This window comes from Somniosus microcephalus, chromosome 27 (assembly GCF_052327205.1).
Source record: "Somniosus microcephalus isolate GS21.2 chromosome 27, FLI_Smic_1.0, whole genome shotgun sequence".
NCBI classification, from domain to species: domain Eukaryota; kingdom Metazoa; phylum Chordata; class Chondrichthyes; order Squaliformes; family Somniosidae; genus Somniosus; species Somniosus microcephalus.
This window is the reverse complement of record NC_141013.1, coordinates 11516952-11540986: the sequence shown is the minus strand read 5'-3', so window position 1 is coordinate 11540986 and position 24035 is coordinate 11516952. Positions and strand designations below refer to the sequence as shown.

The following is a 24035-nucleotide window of genomic DNA, read 5'->3' as shown; positions in this document are numbered from 1 at the left end:
CACGTATCCTCGCCTGTTGCCTTGAGGCCAACTGTTAACCATTCCCCTTAGTTGAAATCAACTATTCAGCACAGACCAGGATTTGAACCAGGCACCTTCTTGTCCATGTGGCTTTAACATAGGAACATAAGAAATAGGAGCAGGAGTAGGCTATACGGCCCCTTGAGCCTGCTCCGCCATTCAATAAAATCATGGCTGATCTTCGACCTCAACTCCACCTTCCAGCCTGATTTCCAAATACCTTGATTCCCTTAGAGTCCAAAAATCTATCGATCTCCGTCTTGAATATACTCAACGACTGATCATCCACAGCCCTCTGGGGTAGAGAATTCCAAAGATTCACCACCCTCCGAGTGAAGACATTTCTCCTCATCTCAGTCCTAAATGGCCGACCCCTTATCCTGAGACTATGGCCCCTAGTTCTAGACTCTCCAGCCAGGGGAAACATCCTCTCAGCATCTAGCCTGTCAAACCCTCTAAGAATTTTATATGTTTCATTATTCTAAACTCCAGAGAGTATAAGAAAGAAAGAAAGACTTGCATTTATATAGCGCCTTTCACGACCACCGGATGTCTCAAAGTGCTTTACAGCCAACGAAGTACTTTTGAAGTGGACTCACTGTTGTAATGCAGGAAACATGGCAGCCAATTTGCGCACAGCAAGGTCCCACAAACAGCAATGTAATAATGACCAGATAAACTGTTTTTGTTATGCTGGTTGAGGGATAAATATTGGCCAGGACACCAGGGAGAACGCCCCTGGTCATCTTCAAAATAGTGCCATGGGATCTATTTATGTCCACCTGAGAGAGCAGACGGGGCCTTGGTTTAATGTCTCATCCAAAAGACGGCACCTCCGACAGTGCAGCGCTCCCTCAGCACTGCACTGGGAGTGTCAGCCTAGCTTTATGTGCTCAAGTCCCTGGAGTGGGGACTTGAGACCCAGAACCTTCTGACTCAGAGGCGAGTGTGCTACCCACTGAGCCACAGCTGACACTATTCATTCTACTCAATCTCTCCTCTTAGGAGAACCCTCCCATCCCAGGAATCAATCTAGTTTAGCACTACACCAAGCAGTGGTGTTTTTCCCACTAGGCCATCAGGGCCACTACAGCTAATTATATTCATATAACTCAATCAGGTAACAGTTGAAGCTTGTGTGACATGGCGTGGTGCAGTGAGGCTTACCTGATGAGTATGATGATGGCTGGTGTCTGGGCCATAGCTCCAATGAGACTGCAAAAACACATCACGCACATGAAGGTCAGGAAAGCCTCTTGGCAGCCCGGGCTCGGGCACTTGCCAGGGATCACAGTGGCGTTCTTGATGGGGCCGATGTTCACACAAGCACAGGCAGTGAGATTCTGTAAACATATAATCACAGCGGGTAACAAAAGAAGCTTGGCACGGCACTGAGCGTCTGAAGTAAGCCTTTCTATCTCTGAGGGGCCTGTTGCTGAGCAAACCAATCTCTTTTAGATGTGATCTTATATGGGGCACGAATCCCAAGTGCATTCAAAATAACTACCGCATGAAAAGCACTGCACATAGTCCAGGTCACCAGGTGGGCTGTTGACCCAAACAATCAGGGTTTAAGAGAGTGTAAGGACGTTTGGGAACAGGAAAAGGCCAGTACCCCCAACAAGCCTGTCTGTTTTTGATAGATCAACCTACCTTCTCACTATACTAATCAATGTCCACGCTCCCCAGAAATATGATTGATTTAACTCTTGAGCCCATTTATAATGTCTGCTTCACAGTCCTTCCCTGGTAACTCGCCCCGCACCTCGATAACCCTTTGGGTCAAAAAATTCCCATACTTTCCTTCTTACTCATACCCTCCTAATTTTTTATCTTGAGTCCCCTGGTATTTGAAGCCTTCACCTCAGTCATATTGTTGAAAACTTCAGCTAGGTCACCTCAAAGAATCCTGTATTCCGAAAAAGAAGCCCAACATCCTTAGGCCTAAAAATTCGGCTGATTTGCGCCTCCCGTTAGCGCTCTAAGAGGGCGCTAACGGGGCGCAAAGCAATTAGTGCCCGGGCGTGGTGCCGCCAATGCCTCCCGTGAAATTCAGCGGGAGGTTAGCGGCGGTGGTAACCATTAGTGCCCCGCGGTGCTGCGCCGCCGGCGATGACGTCATCGCCGTGCGCAGCGCCCCGCTCACGATCTTCGGTAGCGCCCCCTGACATACCACCGGACGCTATGGGTCAGGGGGGCCTACCTGTGGCCGGGGCGGTGCAAATTAAAGGGGACGTGCCGGGCGGCCATTTTTATGGCTGGCCGCCTGCCAGCACCTGCCCCCTCTGCCGTCCCTGGCCTCCGCTGCAGCCCCCCCATGGGGTGCTGGCTGCGCTCCGTGAGCCCGGCACTTCTCTTGCGTGCCGGACTCTTTTGCTGGCACTCCGATCCCTGGTGGCCCAGCTGGGTCCCGGGTTGCGCTGCACTAGGCCCATCCCCTTTAATAAGGGAGGGAGGCCTGCAGTACATCGGCGCGATGTGCCGCAGAGCGTGGCGTTGCAGCACGTAGCGCCACGATATTTACTCGCAGCACCCCAAGAGGGAGGCGGGGCACTTCCAATAGCGTCCCGCCTCCCTCTTGGGGTGCTACTGGTGAATTTCGGATGCGGGGGCGCTAATTTTATCGGGGCGCTAAAAGTACCGCCCCAGTGAAGTTAGCGCCATAAAGGGGGTGCGACCCAATTTTTCCCCCTAATCTTTCCTTCTATCTTAAATTCCCGACATTCGGAACCATCTTTGCAGCTTGTCGCTATCTCCTCTGAGGAGTCCTACTGGATTAAAGAGGCAGGAATGTCTTTGGGGAGCTACTTTTTGTTCAAAGTGCATACCCAATGTCTATGTAAAAAATAGTTCTTCATGATAAACTTGTGTCTGTCAGATATGCTCAATCTGTTGCCCACATTTGGTTCATCAATTTGTCAAATTTCTTCTTCCTAATTAAGTTAAACGTTTTGACTGTGTTTCTCCTTTTGTTAGTCACCAATCATGTTGTGCCAAATGTTTCTGTTCACTGCCCGTCCCACCCCAAGTAGCTGAGGCCTGCCTTGAGAGCAATGCGTCTATCAAATAAAATGGCTCCAGTTATTGACAATACTTCTGCACTTCCCAGCCACGGTTTCTCACATAGTGTGGGGGGAATATGAATTAAATGACGGGGACTGAGAAAGAGATTGAGATTGATTGTTTGGGGGGGGGGGGGGTGTCAGGGAATGAGTTCACGGATACATAGAAAGGTCTAGAGGCAGAGAGTGTAAGTTGCGTTAGGACAAGGACTCCACTACCAGACCGAGTGAGCTGAGCACCCGTCAATGGCAATGGGGAGAAATCTGAACCCCACTGATCACTGGAGATCAACTAATAAATATTTTAAAAATCTGTTAGTGGTTTTGGGAATAAAGGTCCCATCCCTTTAATACAGGGCGTTGGTGAGACCACACCTAGAGTACTGCGTGCAGTTTTGGTCTCCTTATATAAGGAAGGACATGCTTGCATTGAAGGCAGTCAGAGAGGGTTCACGAGGTTGATTCCTGAGATGAAGGGGTTGTCTTATGAGGAAAGGTTGAGCAGGTTGGGCCGATACTTATTGGAGTTTAGAAGAATGAGAGGTGATCTATAAGATTCAGAGGGGGCTTGACAGGGTAAATGCTGAGAGGACGTTTCCCCTCGTGGGGGAATCTAGAACTAGGGGGCATAGTTTCAGAATAAGGAGTCACCCATTTAAAATGGAGATGAGGAGGAATTTCTTCTCTCAGAGGGTCGTGAATCTTTGGAATTCTTTACCCCAGAGAGCTGTGGAGGCGGAGTCAGTGAATATATTCAAGGCGGAGATTGACAGATATTTGAGCTACAGGGGAGTCGAGGGTTATGGGGAGCGGGCAGGAAAGTGGAGTTGAGGCCAAGATCAGATCAGCCATGATCTCATTGAATGGCGAAGCAGGCTCGAGGGGCCGAATGGCCGACTCCTGCTCCTATTTCTTATGTTCCTGCAGAACACGCTACTGGGGAGGAGCGTCAGTATTTGTTTTAACAGAGGCTCTAACATCTGACTGGATGTGGAACTGCCCAATCATAGGGAAACCTGCTACCCAATGATTTATTTCCTCATAACACAGCTGTGGAGTAGAATGGAGAAATACAGAATTAAATAACAGAGAGAGAGAGATCACGATTCATGATTATTCAACAACAACAACTTGCATTTATATAGCACCTTTAACGTAGTAAAACGTCACAAGGCGCTGCACAGGAGTGTCATCAAACAAAATTTGACACTGAGCCACATAAGAAGATACGTGGACAGGTGAGCAAAAGCTTGGTCAAAGAGGTAGGTTTTAAAGGGCGCCTTTAAGGAGAAGAGAGAGGTAGAGGAGCGGAGAAGTTTAGGGAGGGAATTCCAGAGCTTAGGGCCTAGGCAGCTGAAGGCACAGCCACCAACGGTGGGGCGATTAAAATCGAGGATGTGCAAGAGGCCAGAATTTGGAGGGTTGCAGGGCTGGAGAACAGTGTTAAGTGATACAACACTTATGAGGTAAAACATCGAGAATAAGCGTGGAAGATCTTTGCCAAGACAGGTTTATGGCTGTGTGGGAGGATTCAGTCAGAATCACACTATCTCAGCACAAACCCTATCATTATTTTCTTTCAGATTTCCTGAAAGAGCGAAGTAAAAACAAAGGGAAAAGTAGCGCTTGTTACTGAATTCTGAAACAGCACAGCTTTGTTCTTGCAGTTTTTTTCTCCTCTCCTCTCCCGAAGACACTCGGCTGAAAATTCAGTAGCCTTAGCGCTTCATTTGAGGCGCTAGAGGGCCTTGCGCCGGAGTTATGGCCAGTAGTGAAATTCCCTGGGGCCCTAAATCGGCGTTGCTCCGGTAGCGCTGCGCCGGCACCGATGACGTCATCGGTGTGCGCAGCGTCCCGGTTGCCGTGGTAACCCGCCCGAACTCCGAAATTGAGTTGCGGCCGCCTCGCCCGTGGCAGCCGCAACCAGCGGTGCCTTACTGCAGTTAGCGCCGGCGCATTAAAGGCCCCGCGGCGGCCGGCCGCTTTCCCGCCGGCCGCCTGCTCGCAGCTCCCTCCCCGGACTTCTCTCCCCCCCCCCCCCCCGGAACAGATGCAAGCCCGGCACTTGTCCGAGGTGCCGGGCTCATTTTTAAGCAGATTTGCGTGGGCCGCGGCCGGGTGCAGGCAGCTCCTCCTTAACGGAAGGAGGAGGCCTGCACTTCCCCAGCCTGCCGCACCGCATCGGGTGCCGCAGCATCGGAATTGCGGCGCGAAACGGCAGTTAGCGCCCTTTTCCAGGCGCTAAGACCCTTCAGTAGCGCCGGCAGCCGTTTGGGCACGGCGCCACTGAATTTTTGGCGCGCGCAGGGGACTTAGCGCCGGCACTAATTTCCGGCGCTAAAGCCCTGGCTAAGCCAAAACCCAATTTCTAGGCCATTGACTCTTACTGGGATGGACACCACCAGCCCTCTGCTCCCTCAGCCATTCTTCAAGCGTAAGCCTACGCAGTGAGTGTTCCACTGCTGTCCCTGGCTGCGGTCAGCTAACCCAGCAGCGACCAGGCTTTATTTATAGGAACCTCGCAGGGAATGGCAGACTCTGTGGGGGGAAACATTTAATTATGGCCTGTTTCCTGGCACACAAGTGAAGGTGCACATGGCTGAACTGGGAGGCCCGAGGCTGGCCTGAAATTGGGTCTTGGGCCTCATTGCGGCGACTGTCGCACCTCCAGAGGCAGATTGTCGCTTTTCCTCGAAACATTTTGCAGCGCTTGCCTCGCTGGCTCTCGGGTAAGTCTTGGCGAGAGGCAGGGCAGGAGAACGGGATGGGAGGGAACAGTCGTGGCCTGCGGCAGCCCTAAGGTGTGCTGTGGACCCGGGAGAAACACTCCCTCTCCTCCTGGCTCCACATGAAAGTGTATTCACTGTTTGTTACACTCAGGCAGTCCATTTTTAGGAAGGGGTCCTAAAACAGACATTAATTGCCTCATTAACATAGGCAAGGGGCCTAATGCCTTTTTTAGGTGGCCAACAGGGATGCCTGAAAAATTGCTTGACCTAATGTGGGGCCAGATTCATTTCAGGCCTTAAACTCTGGAAATCCCTCCCTAGTCCTTTCCGCCACTCTACCGCTCCTCCTTTAAGACACTCCTTAAAACCTGCATCTTTGACCAAGCTTTTGGTCACCTGCCCTAATAAGAACATAAGAACATAAGAAGTAGGAGCAGGAGTAGGCCATACGGCCCCTCGGGCCTTCTCCGCCATTCAATAGAATCATGGCTGATCCGAACCTAGACTCACATCCACTTCCCTGCCCGCTCCCCGTAACCCCTAATTCCCTTATCAGCTAGGAAACTGTCTATCTCCGTTTTAAATTTATTTAATGTTGCAGCTTCCACAGCTCTCTGAGGTAGCAAATTCCATAGATTTACTACCCTCTGAGTGAAGAAGTTTCTCCTCATCTCAGTTTTGAAAGGGCAGCCCCTTATTCTAAGATTATGCCCCCTAGTTCTAGTCTCACCCATCAGTGGAAACATCCTCACTGCATCCACCCGATCAAGCCCCCTCACAATCTTATATATTTCGATAAGATCGCCTCTCATTCTTCTGAACTCCAATGAGTAGAGGCCCAACCTACTCAACCTTTCCTCATAAGTCAACCCCCTCATCTCCGGAATCAACCGAGTGAACCTTCGCTAATATCTCCTTATATGGCTCGGTGTCAAATTTTGTTTGATTATGCTGCTGTGAAGCACCTTGGGGTGTTTTGCTACGTTAAAGGCGCTATATAAATGGAAGTTGTTATTGCTGCATCTTTGGGAGGTGGGACATGGCCTCATGAAATTGGTCCTTTTTGCCCCCATTGTCCACCTGGAAAGCAGGGGCAACAAGGTCCAATTTCTACCCCTGTGTCCTTTATAGGGAATGGCAGGCCCTGTGTACAGAATAGGAAACTGTAGACTATGTGTACATTATAGAGAACAGTAGACTCTGTCTACATTTAGAGAACGGCAGATCCCGTGTACATTATAGGAAACTGTAGACTCTTTGTACATTATCTTCTCCTATACTTCAGCTACTGATCATTTTTTCAATAAAAGATTGTGGTAAGTGTGAAGACGAATGTATTAGAAATGCATTTTGTTAACGTGTTCTTGACCTTTTTATAAAGAGCCGGAGTAACAGTTGGAATGGCAGGCTGGCAATAATTCTCTCCGTATCATGGCACCCTCCCGTAGGTTTACCCAACAAGAGACACACACTAAGATCAATGCAACAAAGGAGAACCATTCAGCTGAACTTATTACATGTTCTCCTTTTCAAGTAACCCATTATGAAACTGTCACTGGCTGAGACATGGAAATAATAGCCTTCAATAGTGAATAGTCATTAATTATGTAAGCTACCATCACCCTTCATGATACCTCTTTATCCTAAATAATTATAGAGTAGATCTTCAATAAAACATTCAAAAAATCCGAGCAAAATCTTTGTCAACTAAACAGGTCAAAGGATCATTTTCTTGGCAAGTTAGAACCAGTACTTTCCCCTCTAGGATCTGGGATTAAATCCAAACTCTTCCCTTGGCTGGCTGTAAAGGTCCTACATGAAGTGATTTAGACAATCTCTGTCTGGTTCCTAGTCTCAATCTGGTGCCTGGTCTCAATCTGGTGCCTGGTCTCAATCTGGTGCCTGGTCTCAGTCTGGTGCCTGGTCTCAGTCTGGTGCCTGGTCTCAGTCTGGTGCCTGGTCTCAGTCTGGTGCCTGGTCTCAGTCTGGTGCCTGGTCTCAGTCTGGTGCCTGGTCTCAGTCTGGTGCCTGGTCTCAATCTGGTGCCTGGTGTCAATCTGGTGCCTGGTCTCAATCTGGTGCCTGGTCTCAGTCTGGTGCCTGGTCTCAGTCTAGTGCCTGGTCTCAGTCTGGTGCCTGGTCTCAGTCTGGTGCCTGGTCTCAGTCTGGTGCCTGGTCTCAATCTGGTGCCTGGTCTCAGTCTGGTTCCTAGTCTCAGTCTGGTGCCTAGTCTCAGTCTGGTTCTCAGTCTCCGTCTGGTTCTCAGTCTCCGTCTGGTTCTCAGTCTCCGTCTGGTTCCTAGTCTCAGTCTGGTTCCTAGTCTCAGTCTGGTTCCTAGTCTCAGTCTGGTTCCTAGTCTCAGTCTGGTTCCTAGTCTCAGTCTGGTTCTCAGTCTCAGTCTGGTTCCTAGTCTCCGTCTGGTTCTCAGTCTCAGTCTGGTTCCTAGTCTCAGTCTGGTTCTCAGTCTCAGTCTGGTTCCTAGTCTCAGTCTGGTTCCTAGTCTCCGTCTGGTTCTCAGTCTCCGTCTGGTTCCTAGTCTCAGTCTGGTTCCTAGTCTCCGTCTGGTTCTCAGTCTCAGTCTGGTTCCTAGTCTCAGTCTGGTTCCTAGTCTCAGTCTGGTTCCTAGTCTCAGTCTGGTTCCTAGTCTCAGTCTGGTTCCGAATGGGATTTAATATAGAAGATTAGGGGTGATCTAAATTGAGATGTTTAAGATGATCAAAAGGTAGATCAAGAGAAACTTTTTTCTCTGGGTCCAGAACAAGGGGCCTTAACCTTAAAATTAGAGCCAGGCCGTTCAGGGGCGATGTCAGGAAGCACTTCTTCACACAAAGGGTGGTGGAAATCTGGAACTCTCGCCCCCAAAAAGCAGTTGAGGCTGGGGGGTCAATTGAAAATTTCAAAACTGAGATTGATAGATCTTTATTAGGCAAGGGTATTAAGGGCTATGGAACCAAGGCAGGTAGATGGAGCGAAGATGCAGATCAGCCATGATTTAAGTGAATGGCGGAACAGGCTTTATAACAGCCACAAATGTAATCAAATATAATTCATTGTATAAAATGCTTTGCCCTGATAAGGTGCTATAAATATGCAAATGTTATTATAAACATTATACAATCTCAGGCAGGCTATTGTGGGAAATGGAAAAATGTAAGACTTTTGCAACAGGAGGAACCCTTTTGAAGTTTAGGCAACAGAGGGAGCTGTACGTTGTTGGAGAGATGCAGAGGGAGTTTGACTCTGCTTCCACTAGGCTGTACCTGACCTGGGCTTGTTACTGACACTGGGTGCCTGAAAAGCGAGAGTGTCCTACTCCTCACATTGATATCCTTCACCTTGATGAGCGCAAAGAAAAAACAAAGTTTAACTGTCCCAGCCAATATTTATCCCTCAACCAACATTGCTAAAACAAATTAACTGGTCATTATCTCATTGCTTGCGGGAGCTTGCTGTGCGCAAATTGGCTGCTGCCTTTCCTGCGTAACAACAGTGACCACACTTCGAAAGTACTTCATTGGCTGTAAAGCACTTTGGGGACGTCCTGAGGTCGTGAAAGGCGCTATAGAAATGCAAGTCTCCTTTTGTTTTTATAATTAGACTGTTTAATCAATTTGTCTGGTTTACACTCTTGTGAAGTGCCCTGGGAGGTTTTACTACATTAAAGGCTCTATATAAATGCAATGTTGTTGTTACTGTAAAACTTCCAGGAATGAAAATGTCCCTGTTTTGTAACATCTAGCACACAACAGGCAGTGTGATGGTTAGTAACTTCTCAGTGTAATTCTGAGATGATCATTCAGCTTAGGTACCAGGAGCTGACATTATCCTTTAACAATTCATTGACCTTGTCTAATCAGTAAGCCTGCATGATACAGAATACTAATGCATTGTATTATCAACAGCGCAACATCTACTGTCTGAAGCAGGCAGCAAGAAAAGAAAATGAAGTATTTTAGTTAATGATAGAGACAAAGAGAATAATTTCTTTACACCAAGGTTTCATCCAGCCGCAATTTAATATAAAACGCCTCATTAATTTTCTGATTACGTGCGAATATAATCTTATAATCACAAATGAATATCAGCCCAGTGAGACAAAATGACAGCCAGGGGAGCCCCAGATGCCCAATGTTGTGATTAAAATCTCATCTATGCATAAAAATAGACAAATATGTGATTTTTGCTTTATAAGCGTCCATTGTAACTTGATCCATTCAGACAGCAAAACCTGTGGCACTGTCTTTATTCAATTTCTCTTTTGTTTCCTAACCTTGGGAGACCATAGATTAGAAAATAATGCGTATGATATTAACACATGAAGGATTAATGCATTCACGTCATTTTATCCTTTATTTTATAGTGGGCAATAACGGACTATTTTGAACAGATTAACACCTCCGTTACATAGAATGACATAGAATTTACAGCACAGAATCAGTACGTTCGGCTGGTGTTTATGCTCCACACGAGCCTCTTCCCACTCTATTTACTTTTATCTCACCTTATCAACATATCCTTCTATCCCTTTCTCCCTCATGTACTTATCTAGCTTCCCCTTAAATGCATAAAACAGCAAAGTGATAAAAGAAAGAAGAAGGACTTGCATTTCTATAGCGCCTTTGATGACATCAGGATGTCCCAAAGCGCTTTACAGCCAATGAAGTACCTTTTGAAGTGCAGTCACTGTTGCAATGTAGGAAACGCGGCAGCCAATTTGTGCACAGCAAGATCCCACAAACAGCAATGAGGTCATGACCAGATCATCTTTCTTTTTAGTGATGTTGATTTAGGGATAAATATTGGCCAGGACACCGGGGATGACTTCGAATATTATCATGGGATCTTTTACGTCCACCTGAGAGGGCAGATGGGGCCTCGGTTTAACGCCTCATCCGAAAGATAGTTAACCAAATAACATCTTGTATGTTTGTGCATCCAGCACATGTCTGTGACAGTCCGAACGTCACACACTGTTACAGATGCAAAGCCACCTTAAAGAACCTGGTTCTTCTGCCTGGGGGCTTGAAATATACAAATAGTTACAGCTCTCCTCCTATTTGACCTCAGGAATTCAGAAGCAGCTACACTTACCTGGACCCCCAGAAGAAGAATTGAGGTTTGATCTTAAAAGGATAGGCCAGATTAAAAAAAGCTCAATATTAGCAGTGAAACATTGCAACTGAGGCCCTGGTGCATAGACCACCCATTAGCAACATCATGGAGACCAGCAAATCCACTCCATGTGATAGTCTTCCAAGGTTTCAAGGGGAACCTGAATTGTCCCATCATCCTACAAGTTACCACCTGTACGGTTACTGGTGTCTCTCCATTGTCCCTCAGTGTGTTATTTTTCAAGCTGGCTTCATTCTATCTACTCTTCACACTGACAGTTAAAAGCAATGGAAGAAGCAGTCCCATCTTGTGGGTTACTAGCTTTCAATTTCTACTGGCCCCAAAAACCTGCAATTTGGAGACTCGTTCCACCTGCCACGCTCTATGTTACGCACACTAACGTCTTACCATGTTGGCGCAGCCAGCGAAACATGAAGACAAGTAGGTGATTCCATCGGATCCACAAACGGGGCTATAAGCTGCCGTCTTGCAGTCGCAATCACTATTGCAGGGAGCGTAAGGGTCCAAATCTGTATCCGAGCTGCAACATAAAGCAGAAAAGTCCAACACCCTTGCAGTATTTAGGTTTGACATTCTTTTGGTTTAAGCAGTGACGTAAGAAAACTACTAGGCACTTGGTCTGAGCGTTAAACAAGGCTTTAATCAACTGTTTTTCAACATGGAGATCCAGTTGTGTCCTTCACTAGTTCCTGTTAAAGAATGTCCTGAGCAAGCTGGGCCCGTGCCTGAGTATTTATACTCTCCCTGGACAGCGCCACCAACAGGCCGCCCAGTATTATTACATAAGTCATTTCCACATGAATGACAAGATTCATGTCAAGCAGTACAGCCTCCAACATGATTTAGGAAGGGAGACACCCTTGCTGACCTGTATTGGCTCCCAGTTCCCCCCCTCCCCACCCCCCCTCTGTTGCAACCATTCATGTCCCACTATTTTATCAGTACTAGGTTCTTGATCTTCTCTTGTTTCTTCTAAGCTATCAGGTACACTACCCTACAGATGCTTTCCCCTCCTTTGCATCCTCATTGTTTTCAACCTAAAGGCTCTCTCTCCTACATTTCATTTCATTTCAGGCCCTCAGAACAGTGGGGGGGGGGGGGGGCGCCGATAGTAAAACACGGATTTGCTCGCAGAACAATTGTACTTATTATTTTTTTTTACCCGAATCTAGGAAAAAGAAAGGAACCCTTCTATTCCCCGCACCACGCCCCCCCCAAAATCATCAGGCCTACCGTCACAATCGGTTTCACAATCTAAAGACATTGTACTCACGTGTTTCCATAAGGAACCGTGACCCCTGCTATGGGCCCAGTATCACAGCCCAGGAAGAGGAAGGAAATGTAGCATGCAGTGGACACGAGGTTAACTAACATGGCCATTCGAATGGCACCAAGTGCCGTCAAGTTGAGCTTTTTCACCAGTAGCCCTCCAAGGAAGATCCCCAGACATGCACAGGGAATAGCTGTCATTCCTGTGGGATAGAAAGAACACAGTGTCAAATATTTAAAAAAAAGTCAGCTGACAGGTTATCTATTATGTATGTTAACAGCAACTTGCATTTATACAGCGCCTTTAACCTAGAAATCTGTCCCACCGTGCTTCACAGAGGCGTAAACAAAATGAAACCTTATTAGATCAAAACTTCTCGAAGCACTTCACAAAATGAGTTTGTTCTGAAGAGTTAGTTGTACAGGCAAATGTAGCAGCCATTCTGTACCAGCAACATCCCATAAATAGCAATGGGGATTAATGTGCTTTTTACTGGTACTGGCCGAGAGAGGAATGTTGGCTAGGATTCTAGACGGAACTCCCTGTTCTTCTTCAAATACTGTCTTGGGATTCTTAACATCCACCTAAATAGATAAGATGGGGCTATTGATTAATGTCTCATCTGATGAAAGCATCTCTGCCAATGCAGCTCTCAGTCCTGCGATAGAGTGTTGATCTAATTTATTTGCTTTAAATCTTGGAGTAAGGCTTAAATCCACAACGTTCTGACTCAGTGATAAAAGTGCGACCAGCTAAACCACAGTACGAACATACCACAATAAACCACCACAAGAAACTCTAAACACACTGACCATCAATTAGAATTGGCATTATTGAACCAGCATTAGGTTGAATATCAGTTTTTCAAACAGATTTCTCTTCTTTTAACAGAACATTTTTAACTTTGCATACACCGTGCCAATGTCAAGCACTCCCAATGCAGCTTAGTTGCAGTGTAGGGCTCCCAAGAGATCATGTGACTGGGGGTGGGTGGGCCGATGGTGTGCATGGCTGCACCATGTAACGTAAGAAAACTACTAGGCACTTGGCCTAAGTATTAAACAAGGCTTTAATCAACTGTTGATGCTGCATTGACAATATGAGACTTTTCAGGACATTTGACACAAAAAAGCAACTGCACAAGTTGCTTAAAGGTTGTAGTTTCACATTTTGTTTCTGGTTATGGCTTTTATTGCAAGGGGGATGGAGTATAAAAACAGGGAAGTCTTGCTGCAGTTATACAGGGTATTGGTGAGGCCACACCTGGAATACTGCGTGCAGTTTTGGTTTCCATATTTAAGAAAAGATATACTTGCTCTCGAGGCGGTTCAGAGAAGGTTCACTCGGTTGATTCTGGAGATGAGGGGGTTGACGTATGAGGAAAGGTTGAGTAGGTTGGGACTCTACTCATTGGAGTTCAGAAGAATGAGAGGCGATCTTATCGAAACATATAAGATTGTGAGGGGGCTTGATCAGGTGGATGCGGGGAGGATGTTTCCACTGATGGGTGAGATTAGAACTAGGGGGCATAATCTAAGAATAAGGGGCTGCGCTTTCAAAACTGAGATGAGGAGAAACTTCTTCACTCAGAGGGTAGTAAATCTATGGAATTTGCTACCCCAGAGAGCTGTGGAAGCTGCAACATTAAATAAATTTAAAATGGAGATAGACAGTTTCCTAGCAGATAAGGGAATTAGGGGTTATGGGGAGCGGGCAGGGAAGTGGACGTGAGTCTAGATTCGGATCAGCCATGATCCTATTGAATGGCGGAGCAGGCCCGAGGGGCCGTATGGCCTACTCCTGCTCCTACTTCTTATGTTCTTATGTTCTTATGTTCTCCCCTCATGGCTGCGGGAGCAGGCTATGCCCAGTGGGGCAAGAAAGGGCACTCGGTGGCTTTCAGTGCCATCGGTTGAAGCCGTTTATAGTCTCTGTGGTTAATCACCACTTGTGGATTCAAATCCCACTCCAGGGGCTTGAGCACATAAATCTAGGCTGACACTCGAGTGTAGTGCTGAGGGAGTGCTGCACTGTCGGAGGTGCCGTCTTTCGGATGAGACGTTAAACCGAGGCCCCGTCTGCTCTCTCAGGTGGATGTAAAAGACCCCATGGCACTATTTCGAAGAGCAGGGGAGTTCTCCCCAGTGTCCTGGCCAATACTTATCCCTCAACCAACATAACAAAAACAGATGATCTGGTCATTATCACATTGCTGTTTGTGGGAGCTTGCTGTGTGCAAATTGGCTGCCGCGTTTCCCACATTACAACAGTGACTACACTGCAAAAGTACTTCATTGGCTGTAAAGCACTTTGAGACGTCCGGTGGTCGTGCAAGGAGCTATATAAATGCAAGTCATTCCTTCTTTCTTTCTTGAGTTGGTGCTCTATCCATCGGAGGCAATAGTCATGCTGCACGTTCAGTACCTCCTGTAAGTTAAAGCACTGACTCACGTATGTTAGGGCTCCCCCTCATGTATATTACAGCACTGCCTCGGGTCTGCTATGGTGCTGCGGCTTGTACAGTAAGATGCTGCCTTGTATATGTTACAGTGCTACCTCCTGTGTTTTGGTAGAATGCTGCCTTGTACATTACAACACTGAATGTTAATGCATTGCCTCGGGTACAGTTTGGTGCTTCTTCGTGTATATTCAAAAGGGAATTGGATATATACTTGAGAAGGAAAAATTTCAGGGCTACGGGGAATGAGCGAGGCTAATTGGATAGCTCTTTCAAAGAGCCGGCACAGGCACGATGGGCTGAATGGCCGCCTTTTGTGCTGTATGGTTTTATGATTAAAGCACTACTGCTAAGGTTAGGGCTGTTGCTGGCAGCTGATATATGGATGCAGCATAAATCTAAATAGGCTGATATACACCTTCATTTTCCCCTCACTTAAAATTTACTCCGTTCTCTTTTTCATTCCTAGGAAAGACATACTACAGTTTCTGGATGCAGAAAAGGACATTTCGGTGCTAAAGGGCAAACTGAAGGCGGGGGATATCATACACTATATATTTGACCGAGACAGGACCCTGAATATATCCCATAGCCTGTATGAGCTGTTACCAAGGATATCGCCAATGAAAAATAAACACTTCAAACAGTGCGCGATTGTAGGGAATTCTGGGATTCTGCTCAACAGTGGCTGTGGACAAGAGATTGACGCTCACGAATTTGTGATAAGGTAATAGCTAGAAGACTGGTGTGCATCTAGGCAGCAGTGTGATCAGGAAAATCATTTTTTTTTTAAACGGATCGATATTGATAGTCTTAAATGTATTAAAGGTATGGAAAGGAAGCCTTTGGAGTTCTTTGAAGGAAATCTTAGTTTGGCTCAGTGGTAGTTGACGTAAGAAAACTACTAGGCACTTGGTCTAAGCATTAAACAAAGCTTTAATCAACTGTTTTACAACATGGAGGTCTAGTTGTGTCCTTCACTAGTTCCTGTTAAATAATGTCCTGAGCAAGCTGGGCCCATGCCCGAGTATTTATACTCTCCCTGGACAGCGCCACCAGCAGGCCGCCCAGTATCATTTCATAAGTCATCTCCACATGAATGACAAGATTCATGTCACCATGTCTGGACGGGGGTCGTACAATGGACTGAGTGGTCCTTTCCTGTCCTCCTTTGCGTATGCTCAAACTGAGAGAAGCCACATTCTCTGACCGCCCTCTTGTATCTCACACAAGTGGCCGTCTTTGTGTTGGGAGCCCAGACAGCGAGTGTCCACCAATGGGGGCGGGGAAGAGGGACACGTTTCAAGCAATGTTCCCTTTAAGCTGCGTGGCCTCGCAGCGCTCCAGGAGTCACGGGCAGCCGGTGAGCCGGCTTTTAAATTGAAAAAAAAAACGCGCATGTGCGGAGTTTTGAATGCACCGCGTGGCCTGTTAAAAGGGCCACGCGGCCCCCCAAAAAAATGACAGGAAACATTTGGTGTGAAGCCCAACTCTAATCCTGTCCTTTAACGCATTCTCTAGCTCTCCGCTGAGTTAACTGAGGCCAGCCTGGGTGCCAGTTGGGGCTGTGGAACTGGCCTCGGTGACCTGGGGCTAGGAAGAGGAGGAACAACCAGCCAGGATCGCTGCTTACCTATCACTAAGTGTCAGTCGTGGCTCAGTGGGTAGCACCCATTGTTTTTGAGTTACGCAAGGCTGGGGGTTCAAGTCCCACTCCAGAGACTTGAGCACAAAAATCTAGGCTGACACTTTAGTGCAGTACTGAGGGAGCGCTGTGCTGTCTTTTGGATGGGATGTTAAACTGAGGCTCCGTCTCCCCTTTCAGGTGGTTGTAAAAGATCCCACGGCAGTATTTTGAAAAAGAGCAGGGGAATTCTCCCCCAGTGTCCTGGCCAATATTTATCCCTCACTAAACATCACTAAAACACAGATGATCTGGTCATTATCACATTGCTGTTTGTGGGAGCTTGCTGTGCGCAAAGTGGCTGCTGAATTTCCTACATTACAACAGTGACTATACTTCAAAAGTGCTTCATTGGTTGTAAAGCGCTTTGTTACGTCCTGAGGTCGTGAAAGGCGCTATAGAAATACAAGTCTTTCTTTTTTCACTATCTGCTGGAAAGTGTGTGTGAAATGAAAGAATCCAAACAGGTATTTCCTCACTGCAATGATTCACAACCTGTCCAAGTGGCAGTGACAAGGAAGCGGACTTTTGATCTGCACTACCTCCACTCCCCATTCATCTGCCCCCTCATGTGACTTGCGCTCCCCGTTCAGTTCCATTTCTATGCTGGAGGGAAGAGGGAGAAAAAAAGTGCAGGGAGAGAGATGAAAAGATAACTGAAGGAGGGAGAGAGAAAGAGACTGGCTGAGTAATCTCTCCTGGGCTATAAGGGAGGGATGGGGATGGGGATGGGGAGAGAGTTCGGGATCTGGTGGCTGCAGGACAGAATGATGCACTTAAGGGGAAGCTAGAAAAGTACATGAGGGAGGGAGGAAGGATTAGAAGGCTATGTTGACGGGGTGAGGTGAAGTAAACCGAGAGGGAGGAGGCTCATGTGGAGCATTAACACCAGCACAGCTTGGGCCGAATGGCCTGTTTCTGTGCTGTACATTCTACATAAGCTGAATTGAATGAGGGGAGAGAATCGGAAGCAAAGAGAGAGTGAGACAGAAACAAGTAGAGCAGAGAGACAGAGAAACACAGGCAGACAAATAAAAATAAAGGATAGAGAAACTAGTGGAAAGGGTTAAAGAGAGAGAGAGAGAGAGTGGTGATAAGGAAAGCTTTGATTTTCATTTGCAGACTTACGAGTACCATAGCTCGTGGGGTAGAGAGGTTTGGGAATTTTTGGTAAGGTTTGACTCAAACAGTTTGACAGTCCTTTTAAAATATACAATCTTGTTCTAGCTTTCCATTCTGTACACTGAAACAGTCCAGCAATAAAAGTGTTCATGTTGTGAAGTTTCTGCACAGCTCAAGGTCACTTGGCATGCTGTGATCAGCTGCCATCCACTCACTCACCTCCCACTGACACTACACACGCTAATAAACACCAATGGATAACCCACAGCAACTCTCCACAGCATGGCTCAAACTGTCAATCAGCATCTCTTCATCTTTTTATTAAAACATCTCTTTTACACAAAAATATTAAATTGGGAATTTCACCCCTGGGACTTCCTCTGCCTGATGGGCTGAGCAATATTCTCCAACTATACGTCCCTTTAGGGTAGAGAATTCCAAAGATTCACAACCCTCCCTGAGTGAAGACATTTCTCCTCATCTCAGTCCTAAATGGCCGACCCCTTATCCTGAGACTGACCCCTGGTTCTAGACTCTCCAGCCAGGGGAAACAGACTCGCAGCATCTAGCCTGTCAAGCCCTCTATAAGAATTTCCATGATCACCTCTCATTCTTCTAAACTCCAGAGAGTATCGGCCCATTCTACTCAATCTCTCCTCATAGGACAGCCCCCTCATCCCAGGAATCAACCTTCGTTACACCCCCTCTAAGGCAAGTATGTTCTGCCTCTCTTTGATTTTTCTGTTCCCTCCCTCCTCTAATATCTCTTGTCCCGGCTGGGTTTCTTGTTCGCCATGTGGTTAAATGTTCCTCCTCCTACTCCTACTACTAGTAATATAACAATTTATAAAGTACCGCTAATGCAGAAAAACATCTCAAGGAGCTTCAGAGTAGTAATCAGACAAAAATCAACACCGAGCCAAAGGAGATATTAGACAGGGTAAACCAAAAACTTGGTCAAAGACACTCTGTTTTAAGGAGGGTTTTAAAGGAAGAGAGAGAGGTGGCAGGGTTTAGGGCGGGAATTCCAGAGCATGGGGCCCAGACAGTTGAAGCATGACTGCCAATGGTTGGGGTGCACAAGATGCTACAGGCAAAGGAAAGGAACATTCATAGAAACATAGAAGATAGGAGCAGGAGTAGGTCATTCGGCCCCTCGAGCCTGCTCCGCCATTCAATGAGATCATGGCTCATCATCCAAATTCAGTGCCCTGTCCCTGCTTTCTCCCCATATCCCTTGATGCCGTTAGCCTTAAGAAATATATCTAACTCCTTCTTGAATATATTTAATGAATTGGCCTCAACTGCCTTCTGTGGTAGAGAATTCCACAGGTTCACCACTCTCTGGGTGAAGAAATTCCTCCTCATCTCTGTCCTAAATGGCTTACCCCTGGTTCTGGACTCCCCGACCATCGGAAACATCCTTCCAGCATCTAGTCTGTCTAGTCCTGTTAGAATGTTATAAGTTTCAATGAGATCCCCTCTCATTCTTCTAAACTCCAGCAAGTATAAGCCCAATCGACCCAATCTCTCCTCATACATCATTCCTGCTATCCCAGTTATCAGTCTGGTGAATCTTCGCTGCACTCCCTCCATGGCAAGAACATCCTTCCTCAGATAAGGCGACCAAAACTGCACACTTGGGAGTTTTTAGAGCTGGAGCAGGTTACAGAGCGCGGCTGTAGAGAGATTTAAACATGAGGATGAGAATTTAAAATTGGAGGTGTTGGGAGCTAACATAGGCCAGTATGGACAGGGCTGATGGGCAGCAGAGTAATCTTTGCTCCCTAGGAGGGCACTGGAGTAGTTCACAGTTTTGGCGCTTGATGCGTTCCAGCCAGATCTGCTAATGGATGGCTAAACCAGTTGTGCTCAAATCTGCGCCCTTTGAACTTGAAGGGAGCAAAGATGGGGGCCATACCAGGGGAATGACCAAGATGGGAGATAGGATAGCAATCAGTGGCTGGAACCCTGGCTGGGTGTACCCAAGGGGGAGAGAGAGGTGGCACCATTTAGGGAGGAAATTCCAGAGCATGGGTCCTAGATGGCACTGAGGCCAACTGGTGCCCGCAGCTAGTTCAGCATAGACTAGGAATTGAACTTGGGTCCTCTGTGTGCTCCATGCAACTCAATCAAACTATTGACAGCATATTTACCAGCTGAGCCATCAGACTACAAACAACAATGCATATATATTGAAGACACATAATCCTATCTACTCAATGACATCCATAATTAATACACAAGAGTCGCTTGCTTCATTCTAAATTTAAACTACCATAGTTACCTCACCCCATTAAAACCCATTGAATTACGACAGCTACAAGCACCACTTTTATATCCTAGAAATCCTAATTTCACTTGAGCTACTCGACCTTTGAACGGTTCAACCTGCCCTTTCTCTCATGACGTCACATTAGAATCAGCAGGAGTACAGTTCAAATCAGGTGCGAGAGTGCATTACATGGAATTCCCGAGGCCACGTCTGCTCTCTCAGGTGGACGTAAAAGATCCCATGGCACTATTACGAAGAAGAGGTGGGGCGTTCTCCCCAGGTGTCCTGGCCAATAGTTAATCCTCAATCAACATCACTAAAAACAGATTATCTGGTGAGTATCGGATTTGAAAGAAAGAAAGAATGACTTGCAGCACAGAAACAGGCCATTCGGCCCAACTGGGCTATGCTGGTGTTTATGCTCCACACCAGCCTCCTCCACGTGGCATCATGTTGGCATTTTAAAACCGTACCCTGATCCGAGACGGTGGCTGCAAGGGGCCCTTCCACCTGGGAACATGGACAACTGTTCACATCTGCCTCACTTGCTCGTAACGGTAGAATGGACACAAGTGAGGGCGGTTCAAGGGCTTACACATGTAAGTCGCTACTGTGAATCTTCACACTTGCAAACTATCAAGTCGTGCAACCACAAAGAAAAGAGGCAAGAAATGATTGTTGTCGCTAATTAGTGAACAGTCCGGTAACATTCTTAAGACACTCCTTAGCTCCAATGTTCAGAAGATAAGAACATAAGAAATAGGAGCAGGAGTCGGCCATTCGGCCCCTCGAGCCTGCTCCGCCATTTAATGAGATCATGGCTGATCTGATCTTGGGCTCAGCTCCATTTCCCTGCCCGCTCCCCATAACCCTTCACTCCATTATTGTTCAAAAATCTGTCTATCTCCACCTTAAATATATTCAACGACCCAGCCCCCACAGCTCTCTGGGGCAGAGAATTCCACAGATTTACGACCCTCTTGAGAGAAGAAATTCCTCCTCATCTCTGTTTTAAATGGGCGACCCCTTATTCTGAAACTATGCCCCCAATTCTAGATTCCCCCATGAGGGGAAACATCCTCTCTGCATCCACCCTGTCGACCCCCCTCAGTATCTTATATGTTTCAATAAAATCACCTCTCATTCTTCTAAACTCCAATGATTTAAGCCAATGAGTATTAACAGAAGTGTTTATTCTAAAAGGGTTAACCCCCTCCATTAATATGGCAGAGGAAAGTCACAGAACAGGTTAAGCACTCCTCCCTAATATCAGCAGCCGTCAGCTCCAAGCTATAGGAGTACAGGATCAAGCGATCCTGTGAGACAACATCATTCATGTCCGAGGCCAGGACCCAGGAGCGAGGACAAGCCCAGCAGCGAAGTCAAGGCCCAGGAGTGGCGCAGCGTGGACCAGCAGCGGGGTCGGGGCCCAGGGAAGGTGTGGCACGGGCCAACAGCGAGGTCGGGGAGGACCACAATGCATCATACGAAACCCAGGTAGAGAGGACCTGCGGGAAGGAGGGAGGAGGATAGTAGGAGTATGTTTGTGTGTGTGTGCTAGGCTGTTGTAGCAGAGCCTGGTCTCCAATCGTCTTGGATCCCCTTGCCATTGGACCAAGACCTTGCTCTGTCAAGCCTGTGTGGTAGCTGATGTGCAACGGCCACCCCACGTTAAAAGAATTCACACACGGGCATCTTCCACCCTTTAAAATGAAGTTCGGGACCTGGAATCTCAGGACCTTCATGGACAACCCTGTAGTGTATGTATCTTTAAGGGGAGAACTACTTTTTACAGCTCCTATATACTGTAGTACCGGCAGTGACCACACCGGTATATAAACCCTGAGTAGGGATCTGTACTTTAGTTTTTGAGTAACCTGCATCCAGTAAACACCTGTTAATTGTTCCTCTGCAGTCTCTGTCGATTTATTGAAGAATACCATACATTAACAGTCACGGATTCAACAGTGGCGACGAGTTGATTCAAACCTACCTGCAATTCTGTAAAAAAAAAAGGCCGATTCCACCAGTGCGGGCGTCGAGTGCAGTGCGGAGAGTACTTGAACATCGCAGAGGAGGCTGTGGAGAGCTGGGCTTGGTTCCCCAGTCGAGACGATCCAGTACAGCGGGCTGGCAGCAGGTACAGCGCAGACCCTTCCCGGACGGCAGTGGCTGGAGCCGATCGACGGCACACAAAAAGGCCGAGCAGCGTCGACGGGGTAAGAGAGAGGGTGAAGTGCACAGGGCGCAGCCGGGGTTGAAGACCGAGCGGCGTCAACGAGAGAAGGGAAAACGCGCAGAGCGCGGCCGGGGTTTCAAGGGCTGAGCAGCGTCCGCGGGGGAGGAAAGAAGCGCGGGAGACGCCATTTTGAGCCGGCGGAGAAGAAGGGAGAGCACGGGAGACGCCATTTTTAGCCAGTCTAACCACACCCAAGGATGCAGAAGAGTGGCAGTGTCACAGCGTTCGACAATGAAGTTGCAGATTGGGCAACATATATAGAACGTGTAGAAGTGTACTGCAAGGCGAATGAAGTGCCAGATGCCAGGAAAGCACTGGTATTGTTGAATTCCATGGGTACAAAAACGTACGGCTTACTACGAAACCTAATAACCCCAGAGAAGCCAGTGGAAAAGGATTTTGAAAGCATAGTGGCAATCCTACAGGACCACTTAAACCCCACACCGCTGCTGATAGCCAAAAGATTTAAGTTTCACAAAAGGAACCAGCATAAAGACGAAAGTAATGCTGAGTATTTAACGGAACTGCGCAAACTATCGAAACACTGCCAGTTTGGAACGGGACTAGCAGATACTTTAAGGGACAAGTTTGTGTGTGGGCTTCAAAGTGAAGGAACCCAGAAACGGCTTCTATCAGAAAAGGATCTTACGCTGGACAAGGCTTTCAGCATGGCAGTATCACATGAAGCAGCCACACGGGGCGCTGCAGAGATACAACGGAGATCGCAAGAATATGGCACAAATGAAATGTCATATGGAACAATGAAGTGTTATCGCTGCGGCAAAACAACACACGACCACAAGGACTGTTGGTTCAAGGACCAAGGCCTAGAAATTCAGTTGGGCGCGCCAGCCGTTAGCGCCTTAGGGGGAGTAGATCTCGAGCGCTAGGCGCTTATCGCCCGGGCGCAGCGCGATCTGCGCCTCTCCCCAACTTCAGGACACATTTAGCGCCGGCGCAAAGTCTTAGCGCGCGCCCTGCTGCGCGCGCAGATCATGACGTCATTTAATAGTGCAACGCCCTTTGTGCGCCCCAAACCGGAACTTCACTCGCGCCGGCCCATTGTGCGCCGGGCGTCCCGAGCGACTGTGAAGTGGAACGGTACACAGGCCAGCCGGGCCGGGGGGAGCGCTAATTAAAGGGCACTTACCCAGCAGTATAAAGGCCAGCCATTTTGCAGCATTCACTCTTGTGCAACGGTTTTTTGGACAGAGACCAAGGAGGAGAGTTTACTGGTTTGGACCAACACTTGGACAGGTATTTTTGGCTCAGGCCAGAGCTTACCAATTATCTTTGCCTTCATTCAGAGCTCAGTGTTTGCCAGCATATAATGGGGGCTGCATTGGGTGGCAACGCTGAATTTCAGCCTTATGCCAGAAGGGCTTACAGACGCCGTGAGAGAGTGGCAGCCCTGGCTAGACGCAGAGGGGGCAACAGGCGTCGCCAACTGAGGCCTTACCCACGCAGGGTATACCGCCAGCAGACCTCCTATCTGACCATGTCTGCCGCGATGTGTGTTAGGAGGCTGCGATTCCAAAGGGAGGTGGTTGCAGACATCTGCCGGCTGCTTCAGAGAGATCTGCAGCCACAGCTGATGCGCAGGACGTCTCTGTCGGTGGCAGTGAAGGTGATGGTGGCTCTCAACTTCTATGCCTCCGGCTCCTTCCAATCCGCTACTGGGGACATCGCTAACATCTCCCAGTTCGCCGTGCATTGCTGCATCCGCCAGGTGACCGAAGCCCTTTTCAGAAGGAGACATCAATTCATCTCCTTCCCCATGACCCTGGACAAGCAGCAGCAGCGTGCAGTGGGGTTTGCAAGAATAGCGGGCTTCCCCATGGTGCAGGGCGCCATTGACTGCACGCATGTGGCTTTGCGGGCACCTCTTGAGCATGCCGAGGTGTACCGCAACCGGAAGGGCTACCATTCCCTCAATGTACAGCTGGTGTGTGACCACAGGCAGCGCATTCTAGCTGTCAATGCCCGCTTTCCAGGCAGCAGCCACGATGCCTTTATCCTGCGACAGACAACTGTGGCTGACA

General features: G+C 47.7%; 1 protein-coding gene across 3 annotated transcripts in view; it reads right to left on the bottom strand.

Moving 5' to 3' along the window:
* slco3a1a (solute carrier organic anion transporter family member 3A1a) overlaps positions 1 to 24035 on the bottom strand; it is a 235140-nt gene that overhangs the window by 15595 nt on the left and 195510 nt on the right. For all 3 annotated transcript variants that reach the window (XM_085968513.1, XM_085968514.1, XM_085968515.1), the window contains 3 exons: positions 12219 to 12417; positions 11333 to 11465; positions 1189 to 1364 (listed from right to left, as the gene is read on the bottom strand). In XM_085968513.1, the coding sequence (XP_085824639.1) occupies positions 1189 to 1364; positions 11333 to 11465; positions 12219 to 12417 (508 nt within the window). The remainder of the gene's footprint in view (positions 1 to 1188; positions 1365 to 11332; positions 11466 to 12218; positions 12418 to 24035) is intronic.